Source organism: Oreochromis niloticus, linkage group LG22 (genome assembly GCF_001858045.2).
Source record: "Oreochromis niloticus isolate F11D_XX linkage group LG22, O_niloticus_UMD_NMBU, whole genome shotgun sequence".
Lineage (NCBI taxonomy): Eukaryota > Metazoa > Chordata > Actinopteri > Cichliformes > Cichlidae > Oreochromis > Oreochromis niloticus.
Window position 1 is genome coordinate 33329744 of NC_031985.2, and position 22320 is coordinate 33352063.

General features: G+C 38.8%; 1 protein-coding gene and 1 long non-coding RNA gene across 12 annotated transcripts in view; one reads left to right on the forward strand and one right to left on the reverse strand.

Moving 5' to 3' along the window:
- Window positions 1-18504, reverse strand: part of phactr4a (phosphatase and actin regulator 4a) — a 34543-nt gene extending 16039 nt beyond the window's left edge. For 2 of the 10 annotated variants that reach the window (XM_025902225.1, XM_005450710.4), the window contains exon 1: window positions 8426-8846. In XM_025902225.1, the coding sequence (XP_025758010.1) occupies window positions 8426-8483 (58 nt within the window). In that variant the 5' untranslated portion in view covers window positions 8484-8846. Of the gene's footprint in view, window positions 1-8425; window positions 8847-10475; window positions 10652-10891; window positions 10934-13458; window positions 13578-13791; window positions 13816-14297; window positions 14413-17271; window positions 17393-18144 lie in introns of those variants that run through there. The other 8 variants (XM_005450713.4, XM_019350804.2, XM_013270490.3 and 5 more) reach the window with 8 other exon arrangements.
- Window positions 14529-21782, forward strand: LOC112843487 (uncharacterized). 2 transcript variants are annotated; one of them, XR_003215851.1, is made up of 4 exons: window positions 14529-15142; window positions 19787-20045; window positions 20131-20210; window positions 21575-21782. It is a non-coding gene; the product is annotated as an uncharacterized LOC112843487 (long non-coding RNA). The 2 variants fall into 2 exon arrangements; XR_003215850.1 differs by lacking the exon at window positions 14529-15142 and having other exon boundaries at window positions 18756-20045.
- The last annotated feature ends 538 nt before the right edge of the window (window positions 21783-22320 follow it).

Here is a 22320-nt window from a genome sequence, read left to right on the forward strand (position 1 = left end):
GAAAACTTGAAATATTCTTGGCTTTAAGTAAAAGGGAAAAAAAGGTACATATCTGTGACAGAAACCATGAGTCAGAATTCCAGAGGAGGTGTTTTGCAAATCCAGAGAAAGCCATAAGTGGGTGTGAATCTACCATTATAATTCTTAGGTGATGAGTCGTAAGGCAGCAGTTATGGCTGTTACACAATACTGCACTGGAGCATGGCAGACAGTGACAGGAAGTCCTGTGGCATTCCAACGTTTAATGTCCCCGAAAAAAAATATTAGAAGTGCTTATTTAGCTGTAGCGGTTACACTTCACATTTTATGCATCGCTCTATACTATAAATGAATGAATTTATATTTTGGCAGTAAATGACATACTCAACAAGCTCCTTCAGGAACTTGAAAAAAAATTTCTCAAAAATACTGTACTCAGCCAGACCGGGCAAAGGTTGCAGTAAAACTAACAGATCGCCAAACTAGTCATTAGTCACAATTCAAAATTCTTATAATCTTCTTATCTCAATATGCCTCACAGTGAGAAACTGAGCTGTGATTAGTGTGGCACAGGGTTTAGATAAATATGGCCACTGGTCCCCATAACATTGTGCTTCCCCCAAGGGAAATAAAAGACAAAACCCCCCAAAATCTGGAAAAAAAAAAAAATTCCTGGAGAGATAATGCAGAAAAATCAATATTGGATGTCCATGATCTCTCGGCACTCACGCATTTATAATGACCTGATGAAATATTTGAAGGGTCATGCATCAAATTGTTAACTGACAGAATATTTCAAAATGGCATGTAATTGACCAACCACCCCATTTGTCCTTCAAGTCTTAATACAATAAATGATAAAAATCCAGAGGGTGTGCTTAACCCTGGTCATCCATGGCTCAAGCCCAGATGTTTTTTGAATAATCTCATGAAAGAATTGTTAAAGTACGGGGGCCCCACAGGGAACTGTGCGGCACCATTCCTCTTCACCCTCTACACTGCAGACTTCTCCATCAACTCCCCACGCTGCCACCTACGGAAGTTTTCTGACGACTCTGCCATAGTCGGCCTCATCACAGGTGAGGACGACTCAGAGTACAGACAGTGGACTCTGGACTTTGTAGACTGGTGTCAGCAGAACCACCTGCTGATCAACGCAGGGAATACCAAGGAGTTGGTGGTCGATTTCCGGAGACGCAGACCCACCACACTGACACCGGTGAACATCCAGGGAGTGGACATTGAGATAGTGGACTCTTATAGGTACCTGGGTACCTATAATAATAAACTGGACTGGAGCCACAACACTGATGCTCTTTAGAGGAAGGGTCAGAGCAGACTCTACCTGCTGAGGCGGCTGAGGTCATTTGGAGTACAGGGAGCGCTTTTAAAGACCTTCTATGACTCTGTGGTGGCATCTGTCATTTTTTTACAGTGTGGTATGTTGGAGCAGCAGTTTATCGGCAGCTGAGAGGAAGAGGTTGGATAAACTCATCAGGAAGGCCAGCTCTGTTCTGGGATGCACCCTGGACCCAGTGCAGGTGGTGGGAAACAGAAGGACTCTGGCCAAAATAACATCTCTGATGGACAGAGTCTCCCACCCCATGCATGGAAATGTTGCTGAACTGCAGAGCTCCTTCAGTGACAGACTGCTGCATCCTAGATGCATGAATGAGCGTTTCCGCAGGTCCTTCCTCCCTGCAGCTGTCAGACTGTACAATCAGAACTGCTCCCAACAATCATAGATGTTTACATCTGCGCTGTAACTGCAATAAGTTAATCAACCGATTCGCACTACAACCTGGTTTGCCTCTTATCTGTAGTTATTTTTATTTAATTTAATAACTGTACAGTACTCTGTTTATAGTAACCATTGTCCTTAATGTAAATATGTAAGAAAAATTGTGTATGTTTCTGTTCTGTGTCCTGTGCACTGTTTGTTTGTATATGTGTCTTTCTGGCTGCTGTTACAACCAAATTTCCCCTTGTGGGACAATTAAAGGATTATTCTATTCTATTCTATTCTATTCTAATCATTATTATTATTGTTTATTAGGGGCAGGCGTGTTCAGGCATCAGTTTGTCAGTGTTGATCAAAGGCCAAGTCACATCTGAAACTCTCCCATGTCTGACCACCCAACAATCTCACAGGAGACACTCTCTGCAGTAGAGCAGGGCGATATGACCAAAAATATTTATCACGATATACATTTGAAAATTTGCGATAACGATATAACTGATGATATAATTGACACTAGACAAAATACTTCACAACTCCACAATTTTATTAGTGCAAAAAAAAAAAAAACAAACAAAAAAAACCAAAAAACCCAATGTATTTTCACTTAAACAAGCAGCTGTTTTTTTATGTGCATTAAAGTTATATAATTATTATAATATAATTTAACAGTGCAAATGCAAATTCCTTGCTGACAGTTTAACCAAAAGGCATTTCCAGTGGAAATTGGCCGACATATCCTCAGCATAACCATGTATAATATCCACAAAACTTAAAAAGAGGTTATACACACACACAATACGGTAATATTATGTTGAAGAACAGTACGTATCACTCCGCGAGGCTCCTGCCTACGATAGCCGTAATGCTCCGACAATCCATCAAGCGGTGCGGCTTCGTAGCTTAGCAAAGTCGAACTAAAACATTTGACAGATTTTCAAGCGCCGTATACCACATAAAATCGTTTCGAGGTCAGTAAACACAACCAGAATTCATACATAAGGCACACGGGATTATAAGGGACACTGTCGATTTTCAGAAAAATCAAAGGACTGATTTTAAGTGTGCCGTATTTTCCAAACAACACGGTAATAACGACGCCCCGCTAGCATGCTCTACCAAAAATAGTGCTTTGTTGTGTATCTGTGTAAGCTAAACCAGTTCCACACCACTGAAGTCGCAGCATTTTTACAAACCAATTCTGGTTCATCCGTTTCATTCAACGATCCGCTTTCGCCCTTCTCATTCTCCGTCGCCGCCGTGCTTTTTCCGCCATGTGCGTATGAAAACAACGGCAAACAGCATTCAACAGAGAATATGTTGGATTCCACCAGCTTTGTTGCAGAGCAGGTTGACCTAGTGACTAATGACACTAAGAGGGATTAAAATGCAACACTGTCCCAAATGTGCTCAATGGAATTCATATTGGGCAAGTAGGGAGGCCAGTCTCTAACACCCCAAAGTTATCAGTTCAGCTAAAGCCCTTTTACACAAGAAAAAAAACCAAAAAAAACAAATGAGGAAGGAACAGAGGAGACCAGAACAGGCAGAGAAGAAGTTGCAGCAGAGACCGCTTCTAAATTCAGATAAAAGAGTCATTTTTGACCAGGATATGTCCTTCAATGCACATATGACAGAACTATGTAGGACTGCTTTCTTCCATTTGTGCAATATATCTAAAATTACAAAAACATCCTGTCTCAGAGTGATGCTGAAAAACTAGTTCCTGCATTTATTACTTCTAGGCTGGACTACTGTAATTTTTTTATTATCGGGATGTCCTAATAAACTCCCTGAAATACCTTCAGTCAATCCAGAATCTGGAGCAACAGTACTGACCGGGACTAGAAATAGAGCACATTTTTCCTATATTGGCTTCTCTTCATTGGCTCCCTGTTAAATCCAGAATTAAATTTAAAAGTAGAATGAGAGGCAGCCTTCAGTTTTTAGGCCCCTCTTCTGTGTAACCAGCTCTCAGTTTGGATTCAGGAGACAGACACTATCTCTACTTTTAAGATTAGACTTAAAACCTTCCTTTTTGTTAAAGCATATAGTTAGGGCTTAAAACAAAGTTATGCTGATGATCACAGTGAAAAATAACATTGTAGACATGAAATCATGCATACTGCTTCGAGTAATGTCAGGCTTAAACAGCAGTGTCTCACTCTCCTCAGAGACTGTGGCATGTATGCATGACTGTGGTATGTGTAACAGTGAGTAACCACAACAACATGGGGATGCTCCGTGTCTGTCACTCTGAAGCTCTCATGATTCCCAATAAAAGCTCTTAGATTATTTTTCCAAGCAAATCAAATTGCACTTCAATGCTAAAACGTGATACTAATACATTGTATATTCACATAGTATATATTATGTTATCATAACACTGACATTTACCATTTGCAAAGTCAATGACTCAACTCTAAAGGAAAAATTACATCTACCCTGCCACAGTGATATTTTAGAAGAAAAAACATGAACACATTATTTGAGAGCACTTTGTGTAACTTCCCCATGAAATGCCATGAAAGATGATGACGGACGTTCACTGTGGATTAATGAAAACTAGCAAACATTTAAAACACTACACAGAACTGTTTGTGTGAAATAAATCAAAAGGTGACAAGTAGGGCTGCACGATATTAGGAAAACCTGCGATGTGCGATAACTGTGATCAATACTGCGATAACGATATGACTTGCGATAAAATAAATAGCAAAAAAACCCCAAAACGAATACATAATTTCCGTTTTACTGCAACAGTTGTATTTAAAGAAAGCTGCTGTATTAGCAGTGTAACAACAAAGTGCACTTTAACACTGAAACATTGCCCCCATAAAAAAACATTTCTGAGGCTTGAATTCTGAAAGACATCCTTCCCGGTCCTTAGAATTAGTTTTAAATAAACATAACTTAAATTATACTGCAAATTATCTCAATCCAGTTGTTCATCATTTTACCACTCACCAAGTAGTTATGATGTAAGTCAAAACTGGAGAGGAAACTTTACTGTAGTGCTTGCGTAGTTTTCAGCTTGGCTCAGTTCAAACATGACGGTCTTGCAGCACGTTTCGTACATTTGTGGAATGGCGACATGGGAAAAGTAGTTTCGTGAGGGGATGCGGTTTCTCCGGTCCATTTTATGTATCAGACTGGTGAAGCTCTCTCTGCTAACTGTATTTATAGGCTTCATGTCTTTGTCAAAAAATGTGTAATGGCCTCTGTTATTTCTTTGTAGAGCTTCGACGTTTTCTCATAAGGAGTTCCACTTGAAAAACTCTGATACAGAGACGGCTGTTGGACTGCTGTGCTCTTTTTCTTAACATTAGCAACCTTTGTTTGGCTAGCCCTATCTTTCTGGAACTCTTCAAACAGTTCTGTGGTTGTATTAAAGATGATGGGGGAGATTAGTCGTGTTTCCTCTGGTGGTTGCCACGAGTGTTCGGCAAGTTTTGCAGAGTACCTGTGTTTGGAGAACGTCGTCTTTATCAAATCCAAAGTACCTCCAAATAAGCGAGGTACTTTTTTTTTTTTTTTTTTTTTTAGGCACGAGTTCATAGTCAGTAGCGTTTTTTCGTCATGCGTCTCGCTCTCAGCCTTTACAACTCTGACTCGGAGCTGCAGCGTTATTCGCTACCCACCTGCGTAGGAGGCGGGCCTCTAATCCATTTGATTGGTTAATGCTGTGAAGGGCTCTATTCGACTGGTCAAATGTGTAAAGGGGTTTCTTTGACTGGTAAATTCTTTAAGCACGTGTGTAAACATTTTAAGGTACCCAATTATCGCAGTTTACGCCGTCTTTTGCGATGGGCCCATCGCACAGGCTGATATCGCGATGACAATAAATTTTCGATTTATTGTGCAGGCCTAGTGACAAGTATAGTGCAACGGCAAAAATCAGTAGAAGGAATGACTTTTGAAATAGTGCATAATACTACAAAATAAAAGGAAAAAAAGAAATTGAGAAAAGGGGAGGTGATGTGGCTATGACAAGCCATCAGGACTAAAAGCAGCAGAACGCACAACTGAAGCTGCATAAAATAATGGCCTGTGGCTGTCATTCAATAGTGACTTTAATGACGGTTTATAAATAACGCATTAATTAATTTGCATTAGTAATTATTGTGTCATTCTGTATTTTGTAGCGGGCCTCATTCTCACTAGGTGAATACTTGAACGCACTCTTTGTGGAAGAGTCCATCCTTTTTGGCTGCTTGTTTGACCATCAGAATAACAATGGTGTGTGTGCAGTGAGCAGCTACAATTTGAGCCAATAGTTCGACACGCTGAGTAATTTTCCATATCTCACATCACATCAGAGTAAAGGACGCCTGGCTTTGAGTCAAGAGCGAGCATATTTTAGTCTACTACAGTCCTTTTAGTCCTTGATAAAACAAAACCCAACTCAATGTTCTAAGTACTTCCCGTGCTCAGTCCCATCTATCCTGCTTCTGACTATCAAAAAGCTCATCAGGCTGAGCACATGCTGAAAGGTTTTCTGGCAAATCATGGGATGCAATTTTTCTTAAATAATAGTCCCAACCAACAGTCTAAAAGTAAGGCCATCACAGGTTTGACATTTCTAATACAATTTAAAAATCAGTATATTCACAGACCAATCTATTAATTCTCCATTATGCGATTAGACTACATAAGACGAGGTCACGGATCAACGTTTGTTGACAGCAAATGGTGCATATATACAGCAATTACTCAAGTGGCTCATTTCCAGAATCAGTGACATTACCGGTTTTAGATCAATCATTGTAATATTGAGTAACTTCTACATTGATATGCATACAACTACAGACTCACTATCCCAAACATTTATCACCAATCGCAACATTAATTCAATGCTACATACTCCCACACTACAATGTGTTTTCTATCACAAGGCAGGAAAGCATTTCACCTGTGACCCCTTTTCAAGAAGCATTTTCCTCTCACACTTCCCTTCACAGAGCCAACTCAGATGAAGATGTACAATAATATTCACAAGCATTTTTTATTTCACATCTGTGAAACCGTGTGGCTCTGCATTTGTTGCATTTCATAAGGACATCATAATAAGAGAGCAATCATTTCATTTGGCCGACACCAGAGCAGTTTTATTTATTCTTCATTGTGTCCATTATCCAGTTTTTTAATATTTGTGACCCAGCAGCTAAATACTGGCTGATGACATCACTATGTTATCTTATTTGCACAAGTCATTCGACAGGACTAATATGGAGTAACACCAACATCCAGCTGATACTCTGGATAATACTGATATTCTTTTTCTTTTTATATTGACTATTTTCTTTTTGATTTTCTTAAATAACAGAATTCAGACTGTTGGTCAGACAAAACAAGACGTTTGAAGTTAAAATGTCAAGCAGCAGTTATTTCTATGAGTACATTGTGGAGGTAACAGTTGAAATTATTGAAAATATAACTGAATACATTTTTTGTTCCTTTTGATATATTTCGATAAGTATGTCGTGACCAGGCTGTTGGAATTATCTGTGGAATCCTATCCTATGTGCTCTCTGCACTCATCACTTGCTCTCACAGCTATTTCTGACACTTGGAGTTCAATAGGAGGGGCAGGGTGGCAGTAAACTAGGAGAGTGGTCAGGAATATGACATGGTGACCTTGTGTTACAGCAAACCAATTGGACAAGGCTGCTTCTCACTGAGTGAGCAAAGAACTAAAGGCAGTGACCTCTGAGAGCCACAGTCAAGAGGAAAAATGGCACACTACTAACGATCCCTGAGCGAGCAGTCAGAATCTGTACAAGCTACTGATTTGCTTTAATAAACCAGCTATGAACAGTAAAGCTTTTCCCAGTCACCTGAAAGAGTTATAAAAGCCTTAAACCTATAGTAACTAGCTGGCTCTGAGGTAATACCCTGTAGTCCTCTAGTCAAGCTATCCATATGAGTCATGCCAGTCATATGACACAGTGTTAGCAACTCCACAGAACAGCACACCAGACACAAAAATGAAGAGCAAACATGTAGCAAAGAAGATGTTCTCGTGTTACTCGTTTTGAAGAGGAAAGAGTGTTGCAAAATGTTTAAAGAGAAACTATCCAGCAGCATACCACATCACATCAGATCAGGACTGACACACTGCTTTGAGAAATTGTTCAAAAGAAAGAAGACACTCCAGTGGTACACAGATGCTCGATTTAAAAAAAAAAAAAAAAAAAATGATGAGCTGCATTGTTAGTAAGAATTGTCAGTCCAGATGCAGACTTTCCTACTAACAGCAAAAACCAGTTCTCAGTGTTTGATCTGCTATTTGCTTAACCAAAGAGACTGATGCTTTATGGTTTCCTGTAGACTTGTGAATTACAAGAAGGCTCGAGGAGTCAAGTCGTTTGAGTTAAAACACGCGGCGAACTGGAGTCAGCTGGTGCCTTGTACCCCCAAATCTCAGTTTTCAGATAAGGTTCCACTCGGAGATGAGTGCTGTGTGCAGACAGAAAGAGGTTTGTGTGGCTTGCACGTTTCACAATCACCACATTCCATCTGCATGCATACTTCTACACCTGTCTGTGCCTGCTGCCTTTTCATTTCTCTCTGCTTTGAAGACACCTGTTTGTGTATACTTTATCCAACATGATATCCTCTGGCTGCCAGATTTGTTCCTCAGTTAAAACTAGTCAAAGATATGTTCATGACAGCTGTTAAGTGCTGAGCGTCTGGCCTTGGACTCACCCGTGTTGTGTTGGGCTTGTTGCTGGGCCACAGTTTCGCTGCTAGCACTGTGTCCCATGCTATGGCTTCTGTCCCTCCTGGGCTGCCAGGCGCTGCCTCTCCTGAGGCCCGCGGCAGCAGAAGTAAGCCTAAAGCCACCTCGCTCTCCTCCAAACAGAGAGCTTCTGTAACTCAACACTGTCTTGACTGCGTCGTTCAGTCTCTACAGTCTTTGCCTTCCCTTCAGCTTCTGTTATTTCTCCCTCACACCCTCCCTCCTTCCTTCTTTCTCGCTTTAAAACACAAACACACTCACTCGCTCACTCACTTCTTTGGTCCCTCCCTTCTTGGAGCACTGACTTCATAAATAAGGTACACCAATAAGGTAATCCAGCAGCCTGGAGTGCCTTTCATTCCTTAGAACTGATTTTTTTGAGGGCAAAGTTCACAGCAGGAGATCTCTGAAGCTTGGCCGGATCAGACATCAAGGATTGAGGGATTTCAAATGCAATGGGACCACCCACTTGTACCAATTTACGGAGTGACAAAACATTACTGCCTTAAGGGCAAGGGGGCGGGATCTGCAGGGTGAGGTAACTTGAGAAGTGGAAGGTGAGCTGAGCCAAGGTGGAGCTCAGTGGCAGAGCAGAGGAAATGGCACAGTGCAGGTGTCCAGTAACTCCCTGTGGATTGTCCGTTAAAGCAATGATGTGAAACTCCTCTTCACACCAACAGTTCTCCGACAAATTCTTTTTTTAAATTTTAGTGCAAATGTTTTTGTTTGAACTTAATCAAAGCTGGTTACAGGGAAAAAACAAAACAATGTAGACTTCGCACTTGCTTCTTACTTAATATGCTACACCTCTTATTAAAACCCAGTAAATGCTGTCTAAGGACATTACTCTCACATCCATCCTCATAAGTGCCAGATGGGGAAGCACAACTGAATTACAAATTGTGTGAGAGTTAGTAGAGTTCCCTCTTTCAAGCTGACAGATAAACATTACAAAAACGTATGTTCACTTTTTCCATTGTGACTCAAAAACAGTTTAGTTGGCAGAAGTTGTTGGAAGTCTACTCACAGAACAGAGGAGTCTACTGTAACAACATGATTTGAAAACAACGTGATTTTAAAAACCCAAACATAATAAAACATAATGCTACTACCATTGTGCTGTTTATAGCAAGCTTAAACTTGAGTTTTTTAAAGAAATATTTAAAGTGAAGAGGAGCAAGAGAACAATCCGTATGTTTTAAAGACATGAAAACTTCAAAAGAAGCCGACTTCAAGATGTGGCCCACACTGTAGCTCCCTCTACAGTCAAAATGCAGCAACACAACTCTGACACAGGAATGCGTGGAATGCACAAACACAAGTGGGCTTATTGGTACAAGGACAGTAATTAGGGCAACAATCCTTGAAATCCTAACAAAACAAACAGGACGATCACACCATTCACAATTACTGTAGAGTACTATCATGGTACTTAAATATTTCCCACTCTTTCAGAGGCACAGTGGCAGATGGAGACACTTAATTTTGCTTTTTCAAGCAGCTTGAAAATTGAGATCACGAAAACCAAAAAGCAAATATTAACTCTATGACTCAAAAAACCCCACTGCTGTCACACTGACAACCCCAAAACACAAACATGTAAAATGATTCATCATGATGAAAGACCTCTGCGGATCGAAACATAAAAACACATGAGTCGTTTCAGTTGCTCAATAGCATCACTTTTAGAGCAGACCTGAGGAGGAAGTGCAGTTTATTTTTACTGCTTGGCCACAGTGCCAGGCAGGGATGAGTAGATCGAGCTTCCTTAATCTTCTCCACCACGGCCCAGTTATCTATAAAGAGCACATACAGCTATGCTCTGCCCTATTGTGACACTTCAATGAATTAAAGTAATATGAGATTACTTCTTAGTATTCTAAGAAGCCACAAATGGCCACAAATGTTCTAATACTTAAACACAAGACATCCCAAAAGTACAGAAAACACGTTATTGTTTGAATGAAGGTAAACAGCATTTACCATCAACGTGATAGACAAAAAAAGTTTACTCACGACTATATTCAGACTGCACAGCCATCCTAGCTAGGTTTTCACAGATGAATAACGATTCAGTCTAGAACAAAAGATCCTCGGGGCTATATGAATCGGTAGGTGATACTAAGAGGTCTACAGGGTGAAACGATCAGTGGTGAAAATAGACACAAGGCCACATTGCAGTGAGTGAAACCAGCAGCTCAACTAACCTACGGGTGTGTCTTCTGGGTATGAGCCAATCAGATAGCTGTACTGATAAATGCCACTTTGCGTCACAAGGACAGTCCCTATATGGGCATCCTCATATTATCAGATGGCATTTCTGTTAAACTACAGAAGCTTTTCTTTGTGTTTGTTGTAAACATTTTCCACACAAATTAATATAGTCAAACAAATAAAATATTTAATCATATAATAAAATTTGGTTTTCTTACCATGATTTTCCATCACTGTGCAAACTCAGCAATCAGCAGCTCCTGAAACAAAAAAGTATAAAGCATGTAATATTCATTTTAAACAAGTATAAGAGATTTACTTATAAGATGTTAGATTTACTTCTTTGACAAACATAAAGAAAAATGTTAGACTTTATTACTTTTATTTCTTGATTAAAAAAAAGTTTTAAGAGATTAAAAAAAAATGAAATGAAACAATATCCTATTTGTTAAAATATGAAGTCCAAAAACAAATAAAACCATTGTTCAGGGGCGAAAAAACACAAACAAAAAAACCACTTGAAATAACCAAGGTGAGAGCAGTCAGTGAAACCTCCACATTATTACTGAGCATATCAGTAAATTACTGTGTTTGCTCCTATAGATTAGATGTTCTCTGAAGCTAATGGGGAGAACACTGAAGCTAAGCAAAAGCTCTCCTTATAGCCAAGACAACATAGGGCAGTAATTAACTTAAACACTGACTTGAGATCAATTCTAAAAGCCTAAAAGGCACAAAAAAGTCACCATTAAGAGAGTGTCAGACAGTTGTAGTGTTGCAGAGAAAGGGAGCGCACACTCTCCCAGGATCTAAGGCACAAATATTAAAAATTAAAATGCTCACTGAATAGTCTTTGACACAAAATACGTTTCTTTCTCCGTTGCTGAGAAGTTATCTGGAATTCTTTACTTCGCATAAGCACTTTGAGATAACCAAGCAAAAACTGTTACTGTGTGTGTTACTCTGTGTGACAGAGTGAGACACATTATGAGTTCATAATCTCATGTATAATTTAAGAAGACTTACATGGGGGAATTTTTAAAATTCAATGAAGTAATATGGCATCAGTTGCAAAGTTTTACATGTAATAGGACAGGCGTAAGGTGTAGGCAATAAAAAACAATAATGCCTTCTCTGGAATTTTAAATTATATTAACACTTTAAATCATGAGGCCACCTGAGACAATCCCACCATGAAGTTGAAAGCATACAAGCATGCCATTTTAAATCGTTCTCTGTTTAAGAGGAAGCTGATGGAAGTGCCAACTGGAAGTTACACAAGGTATACGATTACTGGAATAACACTTGAGCTGTGAATATAGTCTGAAAAACCAATTGCATGATCTCAGCTTCCATGGCACTACAGCATACTGCCATAAATAGGAGCAAATTTCTAGAGCCTGACCACAACGCAAGATTTGTAAGACCGATATCAATACCGATACTTGGCGATTTAAAAATGGAATATTTAGATATCTTGTGCAATGTTTTTTAATGTTTTTTTTTTTAAAACGGTCATACAAAATATAACCAGGTGCCCCAACATTTGTTGTCATTTCTTTACATTCTACCAAAGTCTCTTAGCTTGCTGGGACCACAAATTATCCATTTTTACACCGTCCAACTACAATTCCTAACAATAAAATGCACTTATGTTCCATATTTATCCCAAAAGAAAAATGCCAAATTCCTACAGAAATACTACAGCAGCTAAACACAGTGATCAACTGACAAAAAGCTAAATAGCTTAATAAAAGTGGCAAGCCGAACTACTCGAGCCCCTCTCTACACAACTTAATTCTAATTGGAGTTTGTTTCTCTAGAACATTTTCATCTTGTTTTTATTTAGTCATCGTCTTGTTGTCTTCAGAAAAAAAGGATGTGGACAAAAAACTATGCTTATATATAGACCTATATGCAGTTTATTTGTTAAGCTGGCCTGTCGGTAGAAGCATGTTATGCCAATACGTATTTTCAGGAAAATCTTCCGGAGGTTTAAATAAACCTCGTATCTATGTACCTATGCAAAAAATGTGAACAAGCTCTCCTTAAATCTCATTAACACCAAACTATCAAACAAGCCGACTAAATATCATAGGATTATTGTTTAGACTCTGAACATTTTTAAGCCTAAAAAAAGACTTTGTTTTTCTGACATTTCTTGTTAATGTTCAATCATGGCTGGCACGTCATAACTCAGAATCAAAAAGCAATTAAACTGCTTTCAAGGGACTGACGGCAACAACGTCATCACCAGGAATTGGCTAGCAAATCACTGTTCTGAATGTCCTGTCGCTTTAAGAACAAGCAGCTGGGTGGATTGGTGACTGATCATAGTTAAGTTCCAGATGACAAGGTCAAACAAGCAGCTGACATTGACAAACTGACAGTGTGTGTTTTCTCTCCCAGGGAGCATCACAGGAGCTATTCAAAGCATGGCCCCACTTGCCAGTTGGTCAGAAACGGTGGGTGCGGCTACATGGTGACATCAACAGAGGTGGGTCCTATGAGCACTATCATGCTGCACTTTGGAATGTCAAAAGTCTCCTGCGAACAAACTGGTATAACCCCGCCCATGTGACTGAACAATGTGTACATTACAGAAAAAAAGAGTGAGTGTAGGTAGGCGAGAATTAGACCTTATTTTCTTTACTTTTCTTTTGATGAAGCACAGCACGTTCTATGTGAATGCAGCTGCACTCATGATGAAGAAAATGTACAATAAGCCAATAATCGTTATCTGTATGAGATTTTTATTTTAAAATGCTGTTATGAGTCAACTTACTTTGACTGAAGATCATTGATTATCAATAAAATGCTCCCCCAGAAACAGTGCCCTTGAAGTTTTTCTTGGACTTTTCTTCGACTGGTTCCAATGAGGAAAAACTCAGCAGCAAAATGATCCTGTCAAGTATACAAACAAGCACGAACATAAGGCAAGACACAAAAAGTGAACTTCCTTGTAGCTGAGCTGCTTTGAAAACCTGCTGAGTAAGCCGTTTATGAGATACAGTTTTAGTTTGTGCCATTTTGTTGGACTGTAGCAGAGATCCCCCGAAACACCACTGATGAAAAAAGGAAAACACAAGTTGCTCATTTACGATAAAACATTCATTACCTCACACTGAAACAAGAGCAACAACTCCGCTTTTGAACTTTGAGTTTAGCCTTCTAACAGTAACTGCCCAACCCCTCTGCCTCATCCATTTTGGTTCAGTCCAACTGGTTTGACAAGTCTTGGCCTACATGCTCAACAGCTGTAGCTACGCTGTACTTCACTTCAGCTATTCCACTTCTCTGAAGCATATGTTTACTTAAACACGCAACTCCTAGGTATTCCCCAAAATGCCCAACATCCGCAACAGTGCACCAACTCAAAATACTGAGGTCCACTATATAAATAGATGCACATCGTTAATAGTAAGAGTGAGTGCAAATGGCATGCAAAAATAGGTCCTGCACACCAAATGATAATATTTTTGTAATGACTAATAAATCTGTTCAATCTGACCCAACACCGATGCATAGTTTTATTACTTTCTTCCTGATAAGCAATAATAAATAGATAAAGCCTTATTTCCAACTGACGGGTAAAGAAAGAAATTGATACACAGTTACACTCACAAATAATTCACTAGATCAAGTTCAACACCATTGCAACCCAATTCTGCTCTCAAATATCCTCCGAGCACTGGTGCTGGCTGGCAGCACAGCAAACACAGAGGTGAGTTAATGTGCACCGGTTTATATGCAAGCACAAGAGTGTGAAAACCAGAACAGCTGAGCCAGTGGACTGAGGCCTTGGGACACCACGTGAACATGTGCAAACACACGCACACAATCCTGTCACTGCTTTACAGAACAACCAAAGGTTGAATAGGTGATAGCCCAGCCTCTGATTTACCTTGGTTTCCAGTTAGTGGTTCCATGTTAGCTCTGTGACTTAAACCCACATCACACAACTTAAACAGCAGGCAAAACAGCAGCTAGATTTTCAGGTCTGGTAATAGGAACAAAGTTATGTCCTCACATTCCCGTGAAGGCAGATTTTTTCAGAGACATGGCATTCAAAAAATCCTGTATTTAAATCTGGGGGAAAATGCCACAAAAGCAAGTATTATAGTCGCATGACTTTCAGGGGGAGAAAAAAAGCTTTTTAAACCTATTTTTGTGGAAAAGTCAGCAGATTTTTTTAAAATCAGGTTTCATTGAAAAACATTTTTACTGGTGATTCTGTACATGCAGCTTTTATATTCCAGTGACCAGTGAAGTTAATTTAGATAATACTGTGTACAGGCCTTACCAAGATAGTTAGTGTTAAGTGGTATGCTAGAGCTACCTAATCTCAAGTGCGATATGAATTTTTTAAACAATTTAATCGAGGATAAAGGAAAGAGAACAGAAACAACAAAACAACATGTGACCAAAACCGGAGCTGTGACGTGGCGACATGGCTCGGGCCTCTCCAGGTAATGATAACATGTTAATTAAGGCTAACAATTATTTTCACCTGAGAACAGAAACATTTGTGGAACAAAATTTGAAAGTAGTTTATTTTAAAGCCATACTTCACTGCTACTCTGTGGAAACATTACAACTAACAAAAAGTGCAGTACAACTAAGGAAAAGCAAAATATGCAGATTGTTAAATACTGACTCTACAATATTTAGCCCTGACCCAAATATTACATTCTGTTAATAGATCCTAAAAGTAGATGATTTACTTTTCTGACTATGTGTAGTATATTTTTCTCTTTTTTCTTTTCATGTCAATATTATATATATATTATAAATAATAAAGTTTAAGTAGAAAAGTAAGTGTACTTTTTATTTGCGGTATCAATCCATTAGCATAGCATTTATTTAGCACCACAGACATTTTGCTAACGCCAGTTGACAATGAAAACGTAATTATACAAAAAAATCCATGAGATGCAAAAATGTAACTTTAGGGTTCTGAGTTTGTTTTTTGTTTTTTTTGTTTGTTTGTTTTTTTTAAACGTATTTATTTTGGAGCAAATTTGCAAAACTTTGACAGTTTTCCATCAGATGTGACTACACAAGTAATTTTATGGAGCTTCTTTTTGCCAAATAGTCATAAATTTTGAAGGACTTTTTCTTCATAACAGACGTTTCGAGCATCCTCCAAAGACATGCCAGCCAGACGCATTCGAAAATTTCTTTGGAAACAAGCTTCAAAATAACTGCTGAAAAAGTGACCTGAAGGCCTCGCAAAGATGGTTGCGGAGTGGCAAAGTTTGATTCTGGAAGGATTGTGTTTATAATTTGGAGGAGTCACTGAAATGTGACAAAGTATCTTTACAAAATATTATTGTTCTCTTGTTTACTGTAGTTTTTAATCTCCAAACACCTGAAATGATCTCAGATTGAGCAAAAATCTCCACTTTCGGCTTTTTGTTTTTTAAAATGTGTTTTAGGCAAGAGCACTGCCTTTTTTGTGTGTCAATTGTCCTTCTTCAACAAAAAAAGATTACTCCTTGAGCCACTTAGACTTGTATCTAATTTGGTTGTCACTTTTCATAAAATGCACATCATGAGACTCTCACAGCTCCACACACCCAATCCACAGTGATTACTCTCATATAAACCAGTTCCAAAAATTTTCCTTAAAAATAAAGTTTGCACTTCAAGCTGTCAATACACTTTTGTAAATGTCGACCTGACTCTGTTTTAATGGAACCAAACCACTGTTTAATGATGGCAGATTATGTTAAAAACCTTCAACCCATTGCATAATGAATGATATTTTTTGAATTATTTTCTTTAAATGTCATTTCATGTTTTTGTTAGCAGTTTTTAGTAATGCGTGATTCCTTTGAAAAGTCAATCTTTAGCTGAAATGCTGGGGTTTTACTGCACTGGCAGTTCGTACATTTTTTTTTCCCCACAATCGTGTTTGTTCACTGTAAGCTCCCAATTAGCTCACTCTCAGCTCATGGAAAAAGGGTCAGGGTTGTGCAGAGCTGAGAGGAGCACAATCAGCCATTGTGCTACCTTTATTGTGCAGGCCTGGCGATCACTAAATGAAGCTGTGAGTAACTGCGTAGCTCTCAGTGAAACACTTTCATCAGCTCATGATGCCACATACATTCGAATTTAAGTCCCACAGCTCCACAACATTAAAATAATCACATTCTTTGACCTATTTATATCCCACTAACCCGTATGTGCAACTGTTTACAAAACTAGCCTGTTTTACACTTGCACGCAATTTTTTAAGGCTCGACAATATCTCTCACAGCATGAGAAAAAATAATTTAAAGCATTTTTTAATATATAGTCTCTAGCTTAGATAAAATTGCATGTGCGTAGTATTTTTTTTCCTTCCTCTGTATTAATTACAAGAAGGTGGGGAAAGGGCAAAATTAAAAAATGATTACAAATTGTATAATGCCCACTTTTAAAATTTTGTGACAAATTCAACTGTGACAAAACTGATAGCTGATTACCTGCCAAAAGATTAGTCATGGCAAACACAATTAGGTGGTTATCCCTTTTCCCACCATTTGAAAAATCTGTACCTTCAAAAAGTCTTATCCTACACAGTCTCTCAACGTCACTTCATAGTGTTACATACCTTTAGGTAGTCTGATTTTCATGGAATTTTGCTCGTATGCTTGTTCAGAGTTTAGTCCTTGTCAAATGCAAAAATCCACAACAACATCCATCCATCTGAATACATACCCAACAACAGGACAATGCACAGCACAAAAACAAACTGTGGCTCCTACAGGGCGTATTACTGTTTTCAAACAGGTCTAAAGGCACCGGGTGCCTGTCAGGACATGTACACCGACATGTGAATGGAATGCAGAGAAATACTTCTCTGGAAATCAAATAGCCAAGAAAAACAGGGTCCACTTGGACATTAGCATAATGAGATATAATAACTCAGAACTCTTAAGCTTCTTTCTAAAGTTTTTTCTTTTTTAAGTTATTCAAAAGTAAGGCAAAAAATACAAAAACAAAGATTATGGTAATGGAGTTGTAGTGGCTGCGTGTACTGAGAATGACATGTAAGCGGCAATGAAAGAAACTATTAGAAGGTTATTTTCAGCTATTTGGCATCGCCCTAGCCAACGTTACGTGTACAGTAAACGCCAGGCAGGTACAGGAAGCTACATAACAGAAGCTAATTGGGGGAAAGGTCCTGTGAAACTATTTCGATACACATTCCTTTACGTTGTTTTCTGTCTTTTATTGCATTTACTCTTTCCACCCTGACCACCCAAAAGTTGGGTATGTTACCATAAAACAGAAACGTATCACAGCAGCACCTGTATAAAAGCTAATCCCTGGCTGCTGCTAACTAAAGTTAGGTAAGACCCAGCAACAGGTGGTTACTGTCCTCCTACAGTAGCATTAGCTTTGTTAGCTAATGTAAATTAGCTTACAGTTGCTGTTCAAGCTCCTAAAGACCGATACAGTGTGTTGTACAAGGGTGACTTACCTTTTCCCGTACTCGGTCTACCTAGGTGGTATTTATCCAAAAGGGTGGAGATTTTTGCGTTTCTGTTCTGTTTGATTGAACCCTTCTTACTTTTGACACTTGTCGCTGTTGTCCATCACAGGGGAGAGAGAGCAAGGCGGAACTAGCTCCAGTAAGTACCTTTGCAACCAACCCGAGCCACAAAATTAACTTTCTGCAGCGCTCCAGAACACATGCGGCACGAAAGCATCGCCTGAATTTAACTCCAGGTTCTAAGAAATATGCTGAATACTGTCTTAAGAGTTCTTCGCTAAGACTTTGCTGCCAAAAGGTGTTGCACGTTAACTCGCAAGGGAGATTAAATACTGTCACGCATGCGCAACTCTTCAAAGGGTGATCGCTCCCCCAAAGGGAGGAAAAAAAGCCAGACACAAACCTCAGAAACCACGTGATTTTTTGGGTCTGGTTTGGTCAGTTTTGTGGAGAAAGTTGAAAAAGTGTGGTTTAGGTTTAGGAACTGAAACGCTTTCACTACAAAATAACCCCATAGATAAGAAAATATGAATATAAGTTTTTCAACTAAATTAAGATTAAATAATACAATACAATAATAACTGTATTTTTTTATTTAAATAACTGCCTTGAATATGCGTAATTTTAAAATCCTTCAATACTTGCCTGTGAATTATTGAAATTGGTGAAACTGAAAATTGAGTATATGTTATATTTTCTGGACACCCTTTAAATACCTGGGATCAAAAGTATTTGCACACCTGTATATTTATTTAACTTCTATATAAGAATATTTAATATGTTGTTTTAACATTAGGTTAATGATGATGTTGTTTCTCAGACTTGATTGAGAAGTAAAGAGGCACCCAACAAGCATTGAAGAAGATGATGAGACTCAAAAAAGCACAACGCTTATAAGAGACATATCAGACTTGGTTGGTTTGCTAAAATCAGCAAGTGGGATTAGTTAAAAAATGTAAGAAGGTTAAGTCGTGGATATTCATATACAGCATGGCCCAGCTACTCCTTTACCGAGGAACCTGGTATTAAAGTTACTGTGATGGAGTGGTTTGAATCATATCTTTCAATCTATCTAGCAATATGTAAATGCAAATGAGGAGTCTACTTTACATACTAAAACTAATTATGGAGTTTCACAGGGTTCTGGCTTAGGATCCATTCTATTTACCTCATACATATTCCCCTAGGCAGTATTATAGGAAGGCACAGCGTAAGTTTTTATTTGGTTTGCAGATCATACCCAGCTTTGTTTATCCATGAAGCCAGATCACAACCACCAATTAGTTGAACTTAAGTTAAAGACATAAAGGTCTGGATGACCGCTTTAACTTTTTAGTATTACTTTTTACTTTTTTGTTTATTACTTCTAGGCTGGATTATTAAAATTCAGTATTATATGATTGTTCTAAAAGCTACCTGAAAAGCCTTCAGCTGATCTATAATTCTCATAAGACACACATTATTCAGTAAAATGATCAATAGAATAGACCTGCCCAACAAATCTGCATATCAGTATCATGCATATTTCAGTTGAAAAAAGTGTATTTAAAAAAAAAGAAATGTTCTCGACTATCAGAAGAAGTCCTTTTGATCGTTTAATAACACATTTTTATTTCATTTATTAAAACAGCATTTTTGGCTTGTTGACTGTCATGGTCCCTCGGTGCTCCCAGGCTGTCTGCTCCAGGTTTGTTTTCTTTCTGTCTCTCTCCCTTGGTTTTCTCTTTCTCCTCTTTCTGTATCTGTGCTGATTTGATGGTGTTTGCTTTCGTGGGCGGGACTCATCGTGGGTTGCTGCCTCTGGCCGAACACACCTGTGACAGTCAATCACCTGTTCTTGATTATCCCATGAAGCAGGGACATTCTTCACTGGGTTGTTAAACTACTCGGTAAACCTTGGCACTTGCTTCTCTGTGTGTTTTCCGCCGCTTCTGACATCTCTTGATTCTGACTGTGTGTTCCCTGTGTGCACAGATCCCCAGATTTCCCTCCCTGGTGTGTATTGTGCAAAGACCCTGAGTTTGAGAGAGAGGGAGTGTTACCTGTAAGTATAGGTGAGTTGATTCCTTATGTTTACGGACCTCGTGGAGCACTATTCCCCTTTTGCATCTTGTCTTTGTGTAAATAAATGTATTCACTGTAAATAAACACACTGAACTGAGTCTTGCACCTGAGTGCAACCTGGCCATTAACCTTGACATTCCCTCAGGGCAACATTATGCAGCCATGTCACTTTTCTGAATGCACTGAGTGATGCTGCATGTACACAATCAAACCAGATGCTGACATTAACACAAGAGCTTTTTATGGGAGGAAAGAATGTGATAGGTCACTCAGGGTCATAGGCTCACTTCCTCAGTAAGGACAGCAAAGTTGGTGAGAGTGACAGCCAGTGAGAATGAAACCCAGAATCTGGTTTGAGGAACAGTTAACAGATCAGAGGTCAGTTAAGGCCCATCCATATGTGATCTGTGTGGTTAAGCACTAGTGTAAACATGTAAATGATGATTATGTGTGTAGGTGTGTTGGTAGCTTGTAGAGGACTTTATGGAGGGATATGTAAGGTGACAGGATGTGATGGTGCTCCAAAACTCAAATGTTAAAAATGTGATATTTGTCTCTGTTTTTTCACAGAGAGTAATTGAGGTCACAGAGAAACACATACTGTGCAGTATATTTTGTTATAAAATGTCTAGTTATTTGTTATGCAAGGGGCTCAGGAGGTAGAGCAATGCATCCACTAATCAGAAGGCTGGCACTTCAATCCCTGGCTTCTCCAGTCTGTATGCCAACATATCTTTAGGCAAGCTACTGAACCCTGACTTGGTGTAATTCATTGATATAAATAGGTATCCCAAAGCTCCCAAAGAGTGGGGTGAAATTTTTTTTTCTAAAAAAACCCCAAACTAAGTCATATCATAGAGGGTTAGTCTTATTTAGCAAAAGTTGTGCAGCAGTTTTCTAAAGCTTAAGGATTCTAAAACTGAGGGATGATACACCCTTTTCTATTGATTTTTCCTGTTGTCCAGGTCTCAATTTAAAAAAAAAAAAAAGTCTCAAAAGAGGTTTGCAAGGGGTAATCTTAACTTCTACCTCTCTTTCAATATGCTGGTTTCATTCACCTCTAACAGATATATAAAATCCACTCATTCTTGTCTTATTCCAGCTTTTATTTCTTGTGGATTTGATTACTGTAATTCTCTGAAGACATCAGTCTTTAGTCACCACATGCTACAATTAATTCAATATTCTTCTGCCAGGCTTATAACATGTAGTAAAAGATGCAACTCCATTATGAGGACTTCAGCTGTGCATAGCAGCTCATGACTGGCTATCAGTTAGTTTTAGAACCGATTTTAAGATTTTATTGCTTGTTTTTAAAGCCCCACACAGTTAGGCTTCTCCCTACGTCTCTAAGCTGTGGTCTCCATATGAGCCTGATCCCTGCAGGAGATTTTCCAGCAAGGCCTTTTTAGTGTTTCCAAAGACTATCTGATCACTAAAGGTTATGGCGGCAGCTCAAGGGCAACGACTGTGGGATTCCCTGTGAAGATCTCAGGCAAGTGAACTCTCTCAGCTCTTTTAAATCTCTTCTTACACTTCTACAACCACTCTGACTCTAGTTTTAGAACTGGATGTCATTTTTCAAAGGTTTAGACACAAAACCTGTTCATTGTTCTAAAACTGCATTTTGCAGTCATATTTTTAAGGAACACTTACAGAATCACTGGGACAATTCTTTAGATCACCCACACAAAATGTAACAATAGTTTTTAAGCATAGTTGTTCAGTTTTATAGCTGGTACTACAACAACCATTAAATACTGTAGTACCGTATGTGTGTTTCATCATGGTGTTACATGTAATGTCACTATAAAAGGAGCAGTAGAGAGAATACCACAGATGTGGTGGACTCATGGAACAAATCTGATCTTCAGTGGAGACCCCTGATATTCCTGTGACCACCAAGTCTTCCTCGTCCTGCTTGACGACCTGCATGCCTCCTGTTAGAGTATTGCTGTGTCACTGTGGAAATCCTTTTTTATTTATTCCTGCACCACAAGGTCAAATCAACAACATCATCCGAAACAAATTTGTGACAGTGGATCTCATTATAGGCTATAGGAATGAAAGAGTTATACATATATATATATATATATATAT